The following is an 18,102-nucleotide window of genomic DNA, read 5'->3' on the forward strand; positions in this document are numbered from 1 at the left end:
ATCTTTGATTCTCCCTAATTAAACACTTTGATCCCCTGTAACAAAACACCAAATGGAACAGGAGATAAGACACTTCCCTTCAGATGTTGCCTGGGATGACTCACGGCCCCTAGTTTGCCTCAATACCCAGGTCACTTCTGGAATCAACACTTGATTTATTTGTTTATTTTCCACAGAGGGTAATACCAACAGCTCATTCCGAGTTCACAAGTGTGCAGAGAGAGTGATAATTTGCATGTAATTATCCTCTGGAAGGGCGGACGTAATTTATAGCCCCCTTCCTTTCTCTGTCTTGCAAACAAGCACTCATCTGTATCCATATATATGTGTAAGAACACTGCAACTCACCACACGACACACAGTAAATTCACAGCAGTCCTCACAGCGACATTATGAGAATCATGTTTAATTATTTTAATTCCTTTTGATTTCCCAAACGGTTTTGCTCTGTTCATTTCTTTTCTCTCTTTCAGGTTGCTGACTAATACAAAAGAGGAAACACACAGCAACACCACTTTGAGCAGAAAACAATTACAAAGAAATGACCAAGCAGCATGTGAGGCAATTCATGAGCCACATTGTTGTCTCTAGGCCTGTTGTGATTGTGGACGTTGACTGAAACAGTGATCTGGGATTTGTAGTAGTGAGCGCTGCCTCAGACCCAGGTCCTTGTTGTCGTGATTGGCTGCATGGAGGTGGCTGGAGAGCGTCCGCGGAGCCCTGGCAAAGCGGCTCAGGCAGAAGGTGCTAAGTGGGTGCCTCTGGTATACTGACCTGTACACAGTCAGTGATGGGAGGAGTGACTGCTGCTTTTCCAAACGCAAATGCTCTGTGTACTGCAGCGGGCCAGAGCTGGTTGGAAGGGCTATAAAGGCACACAGAAGAGAAAGTTAACGGCCATGTTACTGCGACCATTAATTACACTGGTGACTGATTTGGAACAATAAAAGGCATCTGGGGCCACCCACATTTAAATATTCATGAGCACAACTGCTGATGTGTTATGTCCATACAAAATGATACTTAACAATACTCTGAACTATGTTTACTCTGCGCTGGTGCCGGGATGGTTTGATATGTAATTCACCATGTATAATAATTCCATATGATAATTACCGGAAATTGGCCTTTCAGACCTCTGAAGCTGCCATGTCGAGCTGTCTGGACACCAGGGTCGGCTGTTGGTCTGCTTCCGCGGGTAGCTCTCTTCATAGTGCGTGACCAAGTAATGAGAGGATGGTGGGCCATTGTGGCCAAATAGCAGCTTGGATGGAAGCCCCTGGAAGACAATGCACATTAGTCTCAACATAGCCTGTTTATATTGGCCTTCACTGGATTAAGATATAAAAGGCATGACCGGCTCTTTAACAATAATCCTCAAGAGGTTTAACATGTGACAGCTGAAATTTACTCTAACTAGCCTTTAAGTGCCCAGTAGGACTGATGATTTTACACATTTTTCATGACTACTGAGTCCGACCAGAAACTTGCTTTCATAAAGAGTTTTATCACAAGCCTTTATCTGGGCTGTCAATATTATGCCGAAGTGGCCACAATCTAGAGAAGAAAGCCCTGACTTGCAGGCTCGTGACAGGCATTCAATTGGTGTTAATGCCGTGAATGAGCAGTTAAAAGGCTGACCTCAGCTCTCAGCAGGGCAGATCTTCTCTCAGAGACGTCTGGCTTGAAGTCCCAGTGGGGCCGGTGGTCTACACGACTGGTGCTGTTGGCCGTCTGTGGCTCCCGAGTGAACTGCGTCAGACATAGTAAACAGATGCTGCAAACAGGAGTGTGTTGGGGGGGGGGGGGGGGGGGGGGGTACTCAGGGACTTGAGCAATGAGCCCAGTGCAATGATCAGCAAAGCTCACGCTTCACAATCGATCCACACTGTTGTACAGTGTTTCTAAAGTCATTTCTCCCCTCAGATCCTGAACCAGCAGCCCATGGCCGAACCTCACGTCGATGCAATTAGTCTCCAGCTCTGGCCTCTCCCAGCAGGAGGCTGTGCTGAGGTAGCTGAACTGAGGCTGCCTAATCACTTTGCTATAGATTCGACAACCAACCGAGGTGCTACAAAACCCTTGGCAGGCTGCCACTGAAATAAAAGGCTTAGATAATCTGTGTTCTCACATTCAATTGAAGATGTATGCTTAAATCCGAACATCTTATTTTGACACTCGCACAAAAGCCAAATAGACAATAAGCAGACAAAAGGCCTACCTGACGTCTTTCTTCTGCCCAGTTTCCTAAAAGCACTTTGTTCGAATACTTCTGCTCTATCCTCCAGCCGGGTTGGGCCCATTTATCCTTTGCCATCCCTGTTTGGTACATGCTTTACCTGGTGTCAAACGCACCTTACCGGGGAACTATGAAGTCCTGTTAGAACATGGTTAGCTAAAACCAATAGCATGTAGGTGCTTTCACCTGGTCCCATAATGGCAAAGGCAGTGGAGGGGAAATAGAAGACCTCTGTTGCTATGGATACAGCAAACACAGCAAGAGAAGGGAAGCAGAGTATCCTACAAGCAAACAGGAGATATATCTTACATCTGTGTTAAAAAGAGATACAGTCCTTAAGACTGGGGCATGAAATTGACATTTTAGCAGTATACTCTGCATTGTTAAAATGGTGCCAGAAATTGTTTCCAGACTCTGTGACTGCAGGCTACTTTTCATTTTAAGAATGAAACAGGTTTTGTCTATTGATTTGTGTGTGTGTGTGTGTGTGTGTGTGTGTGTGTGTGTGTGTGTGTGTGTGTGTGTGTGTGTGTGTGTGTGTGTGTGTGTGTGTGTGTGTGTGTGTGTGTGTGTGTGTGTGTGTGTGTGTGTCCTATGTGTACTACGCACTTTTAATGAAGGAGAAAACTCTGTCACTTTAGGCAAGTTTTATTTTAAATGTAAAACAAAATGTAAAGCAGAACAAAGTACATGGCGTGATCATGATCTTCACAGAGTTCTCATGTAGTCAACGACACTATCCACAACCTGCACTGCAGAGGGAAAGGTGAGCCAGCCCTGGTTGAAAAAAACAATCATGCCGTGAAAACCATCCACCACATGTCGCCACTTGACATCCTTTCTCAAGTCCAGCAGTCGTTTCCTGTAAAGAATCCCATCGTCCCTCAGGACGTCATACTCGCAGGTGAGGATGAATGTGGGAGGTGTTTTCTGAATGAGTGCATCATCCGCCAGTAAAGGTGAGACCTCATGTTCCAAACCAGCTTTGATAGCGTGATACACCACCCCATCATAATCCGCGGTTGGGCACTCACTGTAACCCCGCACGAGGAACTCGGGGGGAAGGTTGGAAGGGGAGAGCCACTCCTTATAGCGTGGCTTAAGCTCAGTGGGGACATGGATTCCTTCCAACAAGTCCTGGCACAAAGACATGTCCCCACTGAGATATTGCAGGAAGTAGAACACCATACGGCCACGAAACAATATGGGCACAGCATGATTTTGCTGGTATGATGGCAGGTTGAAATCCGCCATCTGCAGGGCTGGGTAGATGAGGACCTGAGCGCAGGGGAATGGCAGATGTCCGACCTCTGTCCTCGCCAGCCTTTGGCACAGCGCTGCTGCCAGGTTGGCCCCAGTGCTGTCCCCTCCGACTGCCACTCTGTCAGAGTCCACGCTAAACTCTGCCTCAGCCACAGACAGGAAGTGACACAGCGCTGTCTCACAGTCGTCCAGCTGGGCAGGGTACCTGTGCTCAGGGGCTAATCGGTACCTGAGAGGGAAGACGGAGGGACGATATATCAAATTCTGGCTCTTTGGAAGTCAAAACTAGTTTGGGACATTTGTGTGCATTCAAAAGTTTAGGTACCCAACAGAAACCACAGTGGTGTCTGACGCCTTGGCGATGTGCCGACAGACTTCATCAACGGAATCTGTTCAGGATTAGCAGAGCATCACAGTTAGCAGAAGATTTGTCAGGGCCTCTTATATGAAGCAACCAAGCACTGCAGAAAGAACATGACAGCCTCTGTTTCTCTCTCCACCTACACTCATATCCCTTTGTGTATTCAGAAAGCACATTATGATGACACTGATGGAAATTACAACACTTTTGTAGTTAATTTAAAGGTGCAACGTGTAAGATCAACCAGAACTTCAGTTTAGAACATTTTAAAAATATACTTATATTATCAACTGCATGTGAAGAGGTTTCAGTGTCGACGTTATGTCAACACGTCTATGTAATGTGGTGCAGAACAGATATAAGCTAACCAGCTAGCCCTGGCCTGTCCTGTCTTGTAAAACAACTTGTTCCTCAAGGGGCAAGGGTGAGTCTCTGTAGGGTCCAGTCTGCCCTCAGTCCAGAGGACGAAGAAGTAGAGCTGCCACAAGGGCTGATCAATAATACACCCATCCCGGTTGCTGAAAAAGCCCTCCATGCGTTTTGATCGTTTGTTTATTGAATTAAATCCAAAATGGCAGAAACTAGAAAGTGACTTGCACCAGAGCCATCGCGGCTGCTGACTGGGCGTCTGTCCACCTTGCGGCGGGGTGGTCTCCTGCAGGGACGATGAGACGAAGGTGCCGGTTGTTTTCTTGTTTCAGCCACTTTGGATTCAAACGAATGAACAAACTATCAAAAAGAACCTGGACCGTAGAGTCACCGGTTAGTGGCAGAAACATACAGATGGCTTACAAAACTAGAGGCGGAACACCATATGTGAAGATTAAAAGAACGCAGTTTGGTTGAATTTCGCATTGCCCTGCTGTTTAATAGTAGTTCCTTTTTTATAACAATGACTGTAAATTTAGATTGTATGGACCCAGCAGAGGTGAAACGCTTCCCCCTATTTCTTTGGAGCATGTGGCTTGGCATTACACGTTGCACCATTTAAGTCTTTTTTTTGCAGTTACCTAATATTCATAAATATGGGGATCTTAAAAATGGTGGTGAATTGTTAAAGATCAAACTGCCCAACGACACATAAAAAAAGCCAGACTTTAGCACCACCAGGACATAATACACATGATAAAAAAAATGACAAACCCCAGAAGTTTGCAGAAGAAACTGCACACTCAACCTATTTTTCTTTCCCCTTTTTTTTCACAGAAATATAAAAATAATTTTTAATGTAAAATAAAGGGAAGACCTGTCCAGGCCAAAATTCATACAGAGGACAGGAACTTTCTATTAAAGTCTTCTGATGCTATTTATGGTTTATTTGCATAATTTAAGTTTAGAAACATAAACAGGCCTCCATCAGTTGACCAACACATTTGTGTTCACATACATAAACGATCATTTTATATCTGCAAGTCAAACTCCTCAACCATGTATGTGAGTATATGAATCTCTCATGTATATGGTCAAATGATACTTATGTAATGTCATTCTACTTTTACTTGAATAAATGATGTGAACTTTGTATAGCCTACCTATATTGCCCAACACCCATCCGCCTCCATGGAAATACACTAGACCTCTTCTCAAGCCGTCACACATAGTGGTGGGTTCATAGAGTCGCACTGGGACCTCAGAAAACGTCAGGTCCTTCACTCGCAGGCCCGCTGGAACCGGATTCAAGCGAGTCAGAAAACAGGCCACAAACCACCGAATGAAGCTGACCTGATGACAAATACCCAGGCGATGAAGGATGCGGCCCTTTGAGGGGAGAAACCACAGACAATGTTTCAAACAAAAACAAAAAAAGTGTTTTTGATAGGTAAAGTCAAAGGGAAAGTTATTCTCTCTGCGAGACCATATTTACTATGACAACATCAAAGAAGTGGAACACATGACCTTGCCTCTTTTTACACCTTCGTAAGGCTTGATTTCTTATCTAAAGGTTCTCTGATCTACGCTTTATCAGTTGCTGGAGGACAAAGAAAGGACAGCCATCTTTGACAAGGGCCTGAAATAGTTTTTTTCTTTTCTCTTGCACAAGCAGATGCATTATACGTTACAGTACACTAAGGTATAATTGAATTTAATAATACAAAAATGTTAATCGGAACACACGCGGAACATGAAGGGGACATAAAATAATAAGCACAAACATAGATGCTGCAAGATACTCACCATAATTGCTATGCCAACAAACAAGCCATGAACCATGTGCAGTTTCCCACTATTTGCAACCCCACGAGGAATGTCTGAATTCATCAGCTCAGAGTACACAAGTCCAATTACCAGAAGGAGGAAGGCTGCAGCGAGAGCAGCGAAGCCAATTATTAAAATTGCCGTGCCGATGTCCATGGTGTTGCTAGTCTGCTCCGCTGAAGGTAAGTCATTAGGAGTAAATGTTTTATCTACCTGCTTTCAGCCTCCTTCCGCCCCTCCCACATCTTGCGTGCAGTGCATTTTGACCTTGGTTTCACTTAATGACGTTTGGCTGGCTGTTATCCAGGACAAAATAATTATATTCTTTATATTGTATGGCGGTGTGGTCAAAGTATACATGTTTCCCAAAGAAACCGGGTTGTCTCAATATGGAATATTTCACATAGCATTTTATGCTAATAGAGCACTTTTGTAATTGCTCATATTTCCATCCTACCCATTAAGTTGCCTTCCAATCCCAGGCAATATTTTCTCAGATATCTGAGGGTCGTTAGCTTTTTTTTTTGCCTGCTTTCTTTCTTCATTTCTTGCCCCTGGTGTTGAGGAAAGCTCAGCTGCTTACAGCTGCACTTGGCAAAGAGTGGCATTTACATTGTCTGGTCTCTAAGGCAAGAAAATGTTCAGAGACGCTCCAGCCAGTGAGGGCTGACACCCTTATCTGAACTTTCCCAGCTGATCTGTAGATGGCAGTGATAGCATGAGTATAAATAATCAGTGCCTTCTGAATGACACACTATTTACATTTGATTTGCATTCTGCAAGCAGCCTAAATGCATTTGACACTCACTGCAATGTATATCTTTAGACTTGTATCCCTGTTTTTGCAAATCCACTAATTTATATTCAATTTCAGCTGAGAATACTTTGGTAGGCTTATATGCTTCAAGTGCAAGTTGACTTTGGGTTGACGATTTTGTAAATCTCAGAAAATGTCCAAAAGGAAGACAGCATCTGGAGTCGTGTTGTCTTGGAGTGTTTTTAGCAGCCCCCGAGAGCCTCTCTGCCTTCCCTAAGTAGCTGAGCCCAGCACAAAGCAACCATTGTGGGGCCGCTCTTAAAACCCATCCCAATTGCTAAAAAAGCCCTGCATTCAGCGATACTCAGTAAAAAATCACAGTGCCAGGGCCAAAAATCACAGACTGGAATCTTGTCTGGGGCTCGTAAATTCATATGATTAGTTTAGGAGGTATTCATGCAGTTTTCTGTCTGTCACCCCGCCAAGCTTCTGAGACTCGGCTGACCTATTTTTTACCAAATTGCACTGTCACACACAGAAAGATGTAGTGCGCTTGGAAAAAATATCAACCACAACAAATTGGGTTCAAACAACCGATGTGGCTTTGCACAAAGGAGACCGCTACAAATGTAGGGACTCAGTGAATTTTGTGTGCGATCAAGTTCAAATAAAACACGTTCCCTCAGTCAGATATAAACCCTGCCATACTGAATGGAAAGCATGGCATATGATGAATTCTGTAATTCATAATGCGAGTGCTTGATTCAGTGAATCACCTTGACTTCACGTTTACGTGTATTATGAGACTATAAAATGTGTTAGTCAGCATCAGAATTACAGTTGCTCCGATACCAGTATCGGAAATTCCTCCAATACAGCCAGAAATGCTGGAAAGCGAGTGATATGGGCTATTGTTGTTCCTGTGTATCTGTCAAACGAGATAAAAATTCATCATTCTTTCCATTTGTTCACGTTTCATAAAGGGTTTAACCTAAACTGGGTCATACAACAATGATAGCAATGATATCACATACATATAGGCTTAAATGATATATATTATAGAGTTTTTACCGAATTGTTATTGGTTCGGTAATCAGTATTGGCAGATGCACGATAGTGCAAGTTTGTAATTGCTATGGGAAGGAATGAATGGTATCGGAACCTCTCTGATCAGAATATTAAGGCTGGAGAGAGCAGATAGCAGTAACTGGTTTAACAGCAGATACTATATGCCTATACTTGTCATTATGAGATTACAGCCCAGATTGACAAATGTAAAGGTCAAAATCAAACATTTTCTAGTTATTGTATATTTTGAAACATAATGTATCTATCTGTCTGTCTATCTATCTATCTATCTATCTATCTAGCTATTTGGGAGGGTTTGTGTGTTTGTTTAGTGCTTAGCTGATTCATTGTGTGTTTGCTGATTTGATTCACTTAATTAATAGGGGGGCTTGAGTAAGGATTAGTTGACCTCAGTCTTTTTTAAGAAGCCCTTGACCAAATACTTCTCCTATCTGGAACTCTTACATAACAATGGTTTGGTTGTTGATCTTGGCATCGACTTATAACTGTCAGTGCAGCCTGTGATTGAAACATCATTGTTATTCGGCACGTCACGCAATGAGGTTAAGTTAATAAAGTTAAAACTCTTCCAAACAAGATTGGGCACCCACCTGGGACGCAGCGGTGCGACTGTGTGTGTGTGTGTGGGGGGGGGGGGGCGTCACAGATTGAGCATGTCTGTAGACACGTGAAGGGGGTGGGGAAGAAACAAGTACGCAACCACTCAGGGCACACGGGCTCTGGAGCAAAAAAATATTCATCCCCACTTAACATGTCAATCAGGATTAATGCCCATACAAACCTCCCCTTTAGGTTCATCCAGGTCCTTTCACTAGTGGAAGTACCGGAGCCAGGGCAGAGGCGGTCATATATATATATATATATATATATATAGGGCAGGACAGGACAGGAACACAACACTGAAGCCCAGCGGTTTCAGTAGCGCACACCGCGGAGCGTCGCCTGGACTTGTGCTTCTGGTGACTCTACCAGTGGTTGACAGGAGCAATGACTGATCGCTCACTCATATCGAGAGCGTGATGCGCGTCGACTATCATGTCAGAGCTCTTAGAAGTCATACACTTCTGCTCTTTTTAAATATTTCTCCGCCTGAGGATTACTCATGCAACAGTTTCTGAGGCTGCAGACGAGATTGTTTTTGCATGCGGATAAACTTGCAGGAGCTCGCGAGTCGCTGTTGGGGGATATCGGTTCGTGCACGTAAAAAACCTGCAGCGTCAACTATTACAGCCCTGCTAATCGGCTGCCCCCGCGAGCACTCTTCGACATGGATTTGAGGAGCGCGTGTCGCATGTGCCTCTTCCCGGTTCAAATGCTCTACTATGTGGTCCGAGCAAGTTTGTTTTCGCTGTTGCCAGGCAGAAGGAAGGACCTGACCAAGGAGGTGGTATTGATCACCGGTGGGGGACGAGGCATCGGGCGTCACCTGGCTAAAGAGTTTGCCAAGCAGGGGGCCAGAAAGGTAACTTCATCTCACTGCGAGACAACTTGTTGCGCCCACATTGATCCTTCCACTCGAAAATGCTCGAGTGAACTATTCGAATTATTTTTGCACGCGCGTTTGTTTGTTTTGGGAAGGCATGATTTTTTTTATTTAGTGTCAAATCCAGTAGTAGTCCAGCAGCCTGAATGCCCCCCCCCCCCCCCAGGTAGCAGTCCTGTCCACCTTGCCTCACGTGCGTTGTTGTTCCAATGTTCTATGAACGCGGGGATCATAACCTCTAAGTAGCCCAGTTGGTCCAGTGGGACCGGAGACACATGCCCTCAATTTTGGTTCAAGTATTGCACAACAGCTTGGGTCAACCAGAGGGCAGGTCCGGGCAGCCCGTATGGCTGATTGATGTGATTAAGTGCAGTGGTGGGCTGACATTCATCCCGCTGAAGGTCTGGGTGATTCTGGTATGACTGACATGTCTGGAAGTGTATTATCCGAAGATGTAGGCTGTGTGTTAAATGCTCTGACTGTGTGTGTGTGTGTGTGTGTGTGTGAGTGAGTGTGTGGGGGGGGGCACTTGCACCAAGTCTCACTGAAACTACTTCAAAGTCGTACAAATAATAACGGCCCTGCTTTGACCCTATTACAGCTTCTTGCCATTTTTTTTTCGTAACATCTGGCAACATATCACAACACCAGAAAAAGCCCCATAATGCTTCTAATAAAAGCCAGATTAGGTTTTGTTTTCAAGCGTAGCGTGAGGACACGAGTTGCCTTTTTATGGACTGTATTGCAAAACTAAAAGAGTGTCGACAACCTAACAAAAAGGGTTAGAGAGGAACAGATTACGTTATCTTGGATTAGTCTAAATAAAGGTCTGATACAGTAACTGAAATGCACTGTCATCAAACAACAGAGGTAATGGGTCAGACATCTGATGATGATGATGATGAAATGTTTACTGACTGAGACTGAAGTAATGATTCATCATTGATTTTCCCAGCTGGATGTGAAGTTGAAGTGTGCATGCTCTTACCCATGTTTCCATCATTGCTTAGAATAGAATCAACAGTTTCATAGTTCTAAATCTAAACATGCGACCCAGTTTATTTCCTGCTCTAGTGGATGTGTATGACAAAAGCTAACGGGAAGTAAACATGTGACCCAAACCTTAGTTAAGTTAAGTATGGGACCCAAAGGTAGGGTTGGGTACCCATCGCATTTCGACCGATACCCAACACTGTCATTTTTTGGTCCTAAACTCTCTGCAATAACAACAAAAAAATAATTCAGTTGTAAACCTCTCAATTTCAACATTGGTATTTATTTAGAACATTTAACACACCACACAAAATATAACCCCTTTTTTTCCCCTCTCCCCTCCGAAACGCTGTTTCACGTATTATCCTGGCCAGCTTTGCAAATTTTGAAAAGTGTAACCGTACTCAGCTACAGCTCATACTCTCTCTCCCAGATACGCTCTCAGGTACTGAAATTTGGCACCGATTGATTTAACGTGAATCGGCATTGGGTTGGACGGACATAATTTGGTTAGCCCCCTTAAAAGATATTTTGTTACTCAACCACATCCAAAAGCTATCAGATTACACTGCTGTGTTAGACTGATCCGTTGGAGGCCATGTTTGCAAACCCTCACATTTCTGATCAATATTCTCACTGTAATTTCAGTTTAAAAGTAATTCAATCTGTCCTGCCAATTTCAGAGAATCACCCCACTTGTCAAAGCCTTGCACCCTCCCACCTCGTCCCCACTCTCCCACCTCACCCCCACTCTCCCCATCTCTCACCCCCATAACAAGGAGCCGTCCCTTGGGCCCGAAACGCTCCAGTGGCTACATAGACAGTTCCCCATCACTGCAGGTCAGGCTCTGTTCCCATCATCATTTGCAGCTACGGTTTGTCTACCAATCCAGTGGGTGAGCATTACACAGCTGAGTGCCTGATGAGCCGCTGGTGTCCCTTTTAGCAGTAATGTGTTAATACAGAGTAGCTCTATTTTTGATCACCTCAGATGGGAGTCATCATTACACATGGAAGAAAGTGGCGGTAATTTCCCCGGGAGAAGGCACTGAGCCGCCCGGCTGAAAGCTGTGGGTCGTAATTATCCGTACATGTGTGACACAAGCTTCACACCTCCGATGTTCTCTTAAGGCGCAATTTAAGCAGCTTGAAAACATTGCTAAAAGCTCAATGAAACACTAACTGCCTCCCTCCGTCTTTCATTGCCTTCTCCTTGGGGAACGAGCAAGGAGAAACCAGAGGGGTTTTTTAAAAGCTTTACTTTGCAGCTGCACAACAAAGGATGTCACCATGCTTTTCAGCACCCCATTGTTGGGTATTATCTAGGTGTGAAGGTATTGAAAACAACACCTGTGGTAATGTGTATGACAATTACTCCCCGCCTAAAGAGATGCTAAAAGGAAATAAGAGGGTAATTATGAATAGGGCTAACCTCTGCGAACTCGCGCTCACCCCAGTTTGAGCCCCTCTGTGATTGGCAGCCGGAATTTCCTTTCCCCTCTGTTCTGGCTTTGGTGTTTTCACGGTGCGAGGAAGACTAACTACAGCGTTGAGGAAACAATCCGGCGAGATGGAGAAACCGGGGAGCGAGGAGGGGAGCCAGGTCGTCTTTTGTGCTGTTAGCGGGGGGAGCGTTGCAGAACGCAGCTCTGAAACAATAAACCAGACCAAAGCATTTTCAAACGCGGCATCCAAGTTCAGAGCGCCGCGAGAGGGCTTTCAGAACAATGCCTGTAGATAGTTAACGTTCAAATAGGCATATTTCTTCAAAGCTCCGTTTCGAAGTATTTTTTTTGTACCATGGCAACAACTGCAGAAGAAAGGGTTTTCAAAGAAAAACACATAAGATGTTTATGTGGTTGCAAACACAACATAAAGAGATCACTGCAAGGAAGATGAACCGAACCGTGGCACTGGCGACAGGTTTGTGTGAGTGTGTGTGTGTGTGTGTGTGTGTGTGTTGTGCTGTGCTGGAGGCGGGAAGCACACCGCTCCCAGCTGGGTATTGCCCCGCAACTGACCTTGCTGTCTCCGCAGTAATTAGACAGCGGCAGGCGACTGCCTCCTGAACTCCTGCTGCCCCCTCTGTGTGCTGCCTCTCCGCTGGCCAATACAATGGGTGTGAAAAGGAGGGTTCATACCCACCCATACATTCAGACTTGAGAGATAGAGTATCACTGTAATCCAACTGGAGCTACTGGTGGACAAGGAGACGTACACCACAGCCAGCCGTGAGGGGCATCTTCTCTCTCTCTCTCTCTCTCTCTCTCTCTCTCTCTCTCTCTCTCTCTCTCTCTCTCTCTCTCTCTCTCTCTCTCTCTCTCTCTCTCTCTCTCTCTCTCTCTCTCTCTCTCTCTCTCGCTCTCTCTCGCTCTCTCTCTCTCTCTCTCTCTTAAGGTCTCGTTTCAAGCTTATTAATTTGTCGATTAGAGCGCTTTTACTTGCAGCACGTGTTGACATTAAGTCCTGTTAAGGCACGCCCATTAGAACAATCACTGAGAGTGAAGGGGGCTTTTGCAAGGTCAATAATAAAAAAAAAACTTGTTTTCTTACTGTTTCAATCCAAATCGCAATTTGGCCAACGCTTGTTTGTTCTGAGGGCCATGTGTGTTGTGACGGGTGATAAACCTAATTAATTAAATAACATTTTAACAGGAGAGCACAGTTTGAGTGCTGGCTTTTAATGTTAATGAGAGCTGTCAGCTTTGTTTGTAAGGCTCAAATCCCATTAAAAGCTTTCAGTTATTTTTCTCAAGACCTGTCTGCCTTCACTGATTACTCAAATGGGCTTGCAAATGAAGCAAACAAAAAACCAAAAAAAAACAATCAAAAGTAACTCAAACAACGGAGGGAGCCAACCCCTTATTGCTTCGGATCTGATTTAAGGAATAAAGAACACATTTCAGACTGTGATCTTTTATTCCCCGAGTGTCAGTATTTAAAGAAATAGCAACAGGAATTTGGTGATTTTTAAGGAGCATTGATGTGCAAATTAACATCGTGTCGTTGCGAAAAAATTGTCTTGATCTTAAATTGTCCTGCAAAAGATGACGCGTAATCATTTATAGCTACTGAACTCTTGTAAGTGGCACGCTCTTGTGTGTGTGTGTGTGTGTGTGTGTGTGTGTGTGTGTGTGTGTGTGTGTGTGTGTGTGTGTGTGTGTGTGTGTGTGTGTGTGTGTGTGTGTGTGTGTGTGTGTGTGTGTGTGTGTGTGTGTGTGTGTGAGTGAGTGTGTGCATACACGCATGCAGTCGATCACATACACAAGATCACTTTCCAGAAGAATTTTTGCTCAAATATTAACCTTGGTCACGGGCGACCAGCCAAATCCCACACTGGCGTCCTCGGCACTTCACACACGCACTGTTTTCAGGCTCCCTGACCAGAAATGACGGGGCTCATCTGCCCAACAGGCCGTGTAATCTCTTTGAGAATTTGTGTTTGAGAGATGAGGAGGGCTCACCCCCTGATTTCATTACCTTTCCCTGACCCCAAAGACTGACAGATCTAATTGCCCAATCACTAGTTCCCCCACCTCCATCCAACCCCATGTTCCCTGCTCAAATGACCGGCCTTCCTTTAGACTCCGGGTGGATGAAGAGACGATTCATTCATACAGCAACCCCCGGGCCTTTAATCTTGCTCGAAAACTATTTGTTGGAGTGAAAATTGCCTCTCTGTTCTCTAAATGAACAAAGCATTGCTGCTCAAAGATCCTCCACAGTTCCACCAGGTCTCATTGCCAAAAGAAATTGTGCAAAACATACGTAATGTCTTGTTGTTCCACTCACAATCAACGGGTCGCTTGATTCTGATCTCAGCACAGTTTCAAACCGGAATATTCCTTTCACGTTTGTCTCTAACCTTCAACAATTCTTTTTTTTTTTTTTATTTGCTAGGTGATCCTGTGGGGCCGAACAGAAAAGTGCCTCAAAGAAACGGCAGAAGAGATTTCTCTCTCAGGGACAGAGTGCCATTATTTCCTGTGTGATGTGGCCAATCGGGAGGAAGTATACAAACAAGCCAAGGTTGTAAGAGAAAAGGTACGCCAGCTTAGTATTTATGAAGACATTTCTACTTGCACAGAGAGAAATGTTGTTTGCACACGGTGAAACACGTCATGAAATATTTCTCTCTACCTCCTCTGTATGTATATTGGCTCTGAGCGGCTCTGTCTCCCATCTGGTGTATAGATTACACCTCAACTGTAATATCTGAACGAGAGCGGGGGATATTGCTGACAGCTCTGGCGCAGCACAACTGTATCAGCTCCTGAAAGCAGACCGAAAATATATAAGACCCGTGCCCTTCTAATCGTGTTGTGCTCTTTAATCTCAGGTGGGAGATGTCACGATATTGGTGAACAACGCCGCCGTGGTCCACGGCAAAAGTCTGATGGACAGCGATGACGACGCCCTTCTGAAATCCCAACACATCAACACCATGGGACAGTTCTGGGTAAGACTTGCAGAGGCGGTTTCCACGCAGAAGTAGGGGGATTCCTCATAGCAGATTTTCCTTGTCATTTTTTTGATTATATCATGGCGTTATATACAAAAGGCATCCCCAGACTTGTCAATCACGACCGCTATTATGGCAGGTTAAGTGGGGTATTTCCAAATTGCCTCTCAGCCCCTGAAACATCAGCCGGATTTTGAAACTCCTGGCATTTTGATTTTGAATGGAGATCAAAAGACTGTGTCGTATGCAGACAGAAATGCAATTATCAACTAAATGGAAATAGAAATTTGACTCCACTGAATATATTTCCTTGCTTCCTTCCACCGTGTCTTCATTCGCCCTTTTTCTTTTTCTCCTCCCAGACTACAAAAGCCTTCCTGCCTCGGATGCTGGAGCTGCAGCACGGCCATGTAGTGTGCATAAACTCCATCCTGTCCCAGTCTCCCATCCCTGGGGCCATAGACTACTGCACCTCCAAGGCCTCGTCGCTGGCCTTCATGGAGAGTCTGACGCTGGGGCTGCTGGACTGTCCCGGCGTTGGCTGCACCACTGTTCTTCCCTTCCACACCAATACAGAGATGTTCCAGGGCATGAGAGTCAGGTATTTAAAGATGCTCGGGGTAATTACCAGCCACGACAGGGGTCTTGCTTTCACCTTGCGAGTCTGTGTTTGAGTCATCGTGTCAAAATGGGGTCCTGGAGACACCTGCTATAGTGAGAAATACAACAGAAGCGGTTTTGAGAGATTTGCCAGGTGGACAGACACAAATGTTGTCACCTCGGTAGCGTCGCAACAGTGAAAGAAGCAGTCCAGAAACTTTGCAGGTGTTTAGTTGAGGTCAAAACGAAGGCAGAGTTTGAAGATGGGCGTGTTCCAAGCAAGGGCACCAGAAGTTCGGTACATCGCGGCTATAGTGATCCAAATGGGAGGTGGTCTCTAGTTTTTCTTTATTTTTAACCACACTAGTGGCGTTGGTTCTTGGTAGAAAGGCTATTTTAGAGTTTCTTTTTCAACCAGTAGCCGACCTTTGTTGGACAATCACTTCCCGTTAACCTTGCATGCAGCGTTGCTGTGGTTGAAGTGCCCTACAAGCTGTGAAACTGCAACAATAACCGATTCACAAGTAGGTTGCATCCATTATTCATCGCCAGCTGCAGTGTAAGCACAAAACACTTTAAATTCAGTTTCAATTTATTTATACAGCGTCAATCAGGGCTATGGCTGCAAGCGCAATCACAATCCAGGTGTAACCCCGATCCATGGAAACGTGCGAGAGGAGAAGGCACAAAGACTTGGAAGAAGCCAAGTTTCTAACGTGCATTAATAGGATGTGAAAGCTTACAGATGGAAAAATCCGGCCACTGACTCGCCAGTTCACCTGTCGGGGAGAGTTAGCTGCGACGATGTTGCGTGCATTATCGGGGGACACATGCAGCCGGCTTCCCAGTAACTCTCCCCCGTGTCAGTTAATTTGTCTGGGTACGTGACGAAGAGTATGAAGCAACGTCTTCACTGTGAAGGTAGCAGTGCAGTGTGTGTACAGTTTTATTTTTCAGTGAATTAAGCGCCGAAAAGCCACAAACTCCCGTGTCTTGCTCTTCACCTGCAACCAGTTAACACCGAAGTTAGCGACAACTTCTGCACAGTTTCACTTAAGGTGGGCTGACCTTTTAAGGTGGACCAGCTATTCTCACTTAAATGACTATTAATTGACTGCTCCTCCGTGTTCTTTTTATTTTAACTGTTTAAATGACAACATTAAATGGTGAAAATGTGTATTGGCGTTTAACGGTTAGTTATTAACATCCCTTGCGGTCATGGTTCCCATGGTTCATGATTCCCATGGTTCTGTGTTCTGTGTTGAGACCTTAGATGACACTGAACTTTGATGCCTTGAACTCTCTAAAAGTACTTCACTGTGTTAGTTGATTTGCATGTTAAACGCAGAATGTTCTTGTCTGGGTGGATGATTACCCCAACATTGTTGTGTAATAGCCATTGGAAACATCACAAATATTTAATGTACAGTTTGGCAGCTTACAACACTGTTGCTTTGTTGCCTTTAATGATTTCTTAGCAATAATCTTTTGATTTTATCAGAAAGATCAGCACTTTGTCTCAAAACTACTTTCTTTTCTTTTGAAGGTTTCCCCAGCTCTTTCCACCTCTCAAGCCTGAGGTAGTGGCCCAGAGCACCGTGGATGCAGTCAGAGCTGACAAGGCCTTCCTTTACCTGCCCTGGACTATGCATGCCCTTGTCATTTTAAAAAGGTAAAAAGAAATAATCTCATTTAACATTTTTTTCGTGTGTTGTTTTTATCACCACAATCATTTCATGTCTAACACTCCATCCCTGGTCTTTATGCACTTTTTTTTTTTGTAGCTTCATGCCACAAGTTGCACTTGAAGAAATCCACAAGTTTTCTGGGAGTTACACCTGCATGAACACGTTCAAAGGGAGGACATGAACCTGGATTGCACACAATGTGAGAGAGACCGGAACAGCTCTGGGGTGTTACGAAGGGAAAATGGACCTTAAGACATCTGGAAGTGGAGGAGGCCCCGTGATTGTGGGAAGACAAATACTTAAGGGACATGGAAGACGGTTGCTCCTGCAGGTAGAATTAATTGATAAACTGCAGGAGATGCCCATGTCGCATTTCTGTGTGTGTGTATGTATGTATGTATGTATGTATGTATGTATGTGTGTGTGTGTGCGCGTGACTGCCTGCCTATGTGTATAGTATGAAGGACTGAATGCCATTCTTACTTTGAACAGAAGCCATGAATAGGTGTGTACCAGTAGTTATTCTGGGAGTTTTTCCTGTGACACTTGTTTTAGCCTGTTTTTACGCTTCTTTTTTTATTCTCCTTTTAATGTCTTTGAATCAAAACAAGATAATAAAACGGAGTTTTAGAAGTCTCACTGTGTTTTTTTCATGCATGATGAAAATAGAAAAAAACAAAACACTTGGGAGGTATTCGTTGTTTTGTGTCTGGGTTTTGACTCCCATGGCAGTCTGACAGAACCTTTTGATTTATTCCAAGCATAAGATCAGTGACTGTGACAGACGATGTTGTCAAAACATAAAACATACGCTCGGGGGGGGCATATGTATTCTTGTCTGTTCTCTGCTGTCAGTAAATGGTGAATGGGGGGCTGGTGTAATTCTCCATAAACATTGTGAACTCAGAAGAAGTCGGTCAGGACCTCCTCCTCACATGTGCGCAGTGGTCTGAACTACATTCAATTACAAC

At 44.5% G+C, this 18,102-nt stretch overlaps 3 protein-coding genes across 3 annotated transcripts; 1 reads left to right on the plus strand and 2 right to left on the minus strand.

Moving 5' to 3' along the window:
- Positions 1-587: 587 nt before the first annotated feature.
- Positions 588-2,317, minus strand: cfap107 (cilia and flagella associated protein 107; the record flags this gene model as incomplete). The annotated part of the gene is made up of 4 exons (XM_079186287.1): positions 588-865; positions 1,117-1,279; positions 1,642-1,752; positions 2,222-2,317. The coding sequence occupies 4 exons, from the start codon at positions 2,315-2,317 to the stop codon at positions 588-590; spliced, it is 648 nt and encodes a 215-aa protein (XP_079042413.1).
- A 630-nt stretch (positions 2,318-2,947) lies between these two features.
- aadacl4 (arylacetamide deacetylase-like 4) lies at positions 2,948-6,215 on the minus strand (the record flags this gene model as incomplete). The annotated part of the gene is made up of 4 exons (XM_079156680.1): positions 2,948-3,731; positions 3,828-3,891; positions 5,396-5,621; positions 6,039-6,215. The coding sequence occupies 4 exons, from the start codon at positions 6,213-6,215 to the stop codon at positions 2,948-2,950; spliced, it is 1,251 nt and encodes a 416-aa protein (XP_079012806.1).
- A 2,810-nt stretch (positions 6,216-9,025) lies between these two features.
- On the plus strand, positions 9,026-17,767 carry dhrs3b (dehydrogenase/reductase (SDR family) member 3b). The gene is made up of 6 exons (XM_079185828.1): positions 9,026-9,367; positions 14,282-14,425; positions 14,721-14,840; positions 15,206-15,444; positions 16,990-17,115; positions 17,228-17,767. The coding sequence occupies exons 1-6, from the start codon at positions 9,173-9,175 to the stop codon at positions 17,310-17,312; spliced, it is 909 nt and encodes a 302-aa protein (XP_079041954.1). The 5' UTR covers positions 9,026-9,172; the 3' UTR covers positions 17,313-17,767.
- The last annotated feature ends 335 nt before the right edge of the window (positions 17,768-18,102 follow it).

This window comes from Pholis gunnellus, assembly GCF_910591455.1.
Source record: "Pholis gunnellus genome assembly, chromosome: 3".
Lineage (NCBI taxonomy): Eukaryota > Metazoa > Chordata > Actinopteri > Perciformes > Pholidae > Pholis > Pholis gunnellus.

Bases quoted from the DNA above. Each gene is read 5' to 3' on its own strand.
- dhrs3b (XM_079185828.1), top strand. From the start codon at position 9,173: ATGGATTTGAGGAGCGCGTGTCGCATGTGCCTCTTCCCGGTTCAAATG. The intron at 9,368-14,281 runs GTAACTTCATCT...TTTATTTGCTAG, and splicing joins CCAAGCAGGGGGCCAGAAAG to GTGATCCTGTGGGGCCGAAC. The intron at 14,426-14,720 runs GTACGCCAGCTT...CTTTAATCTCAG, and splicing joins CCAAGGTTGTAAGAGAAAAG to GTGGGAGATGTCACGATATT.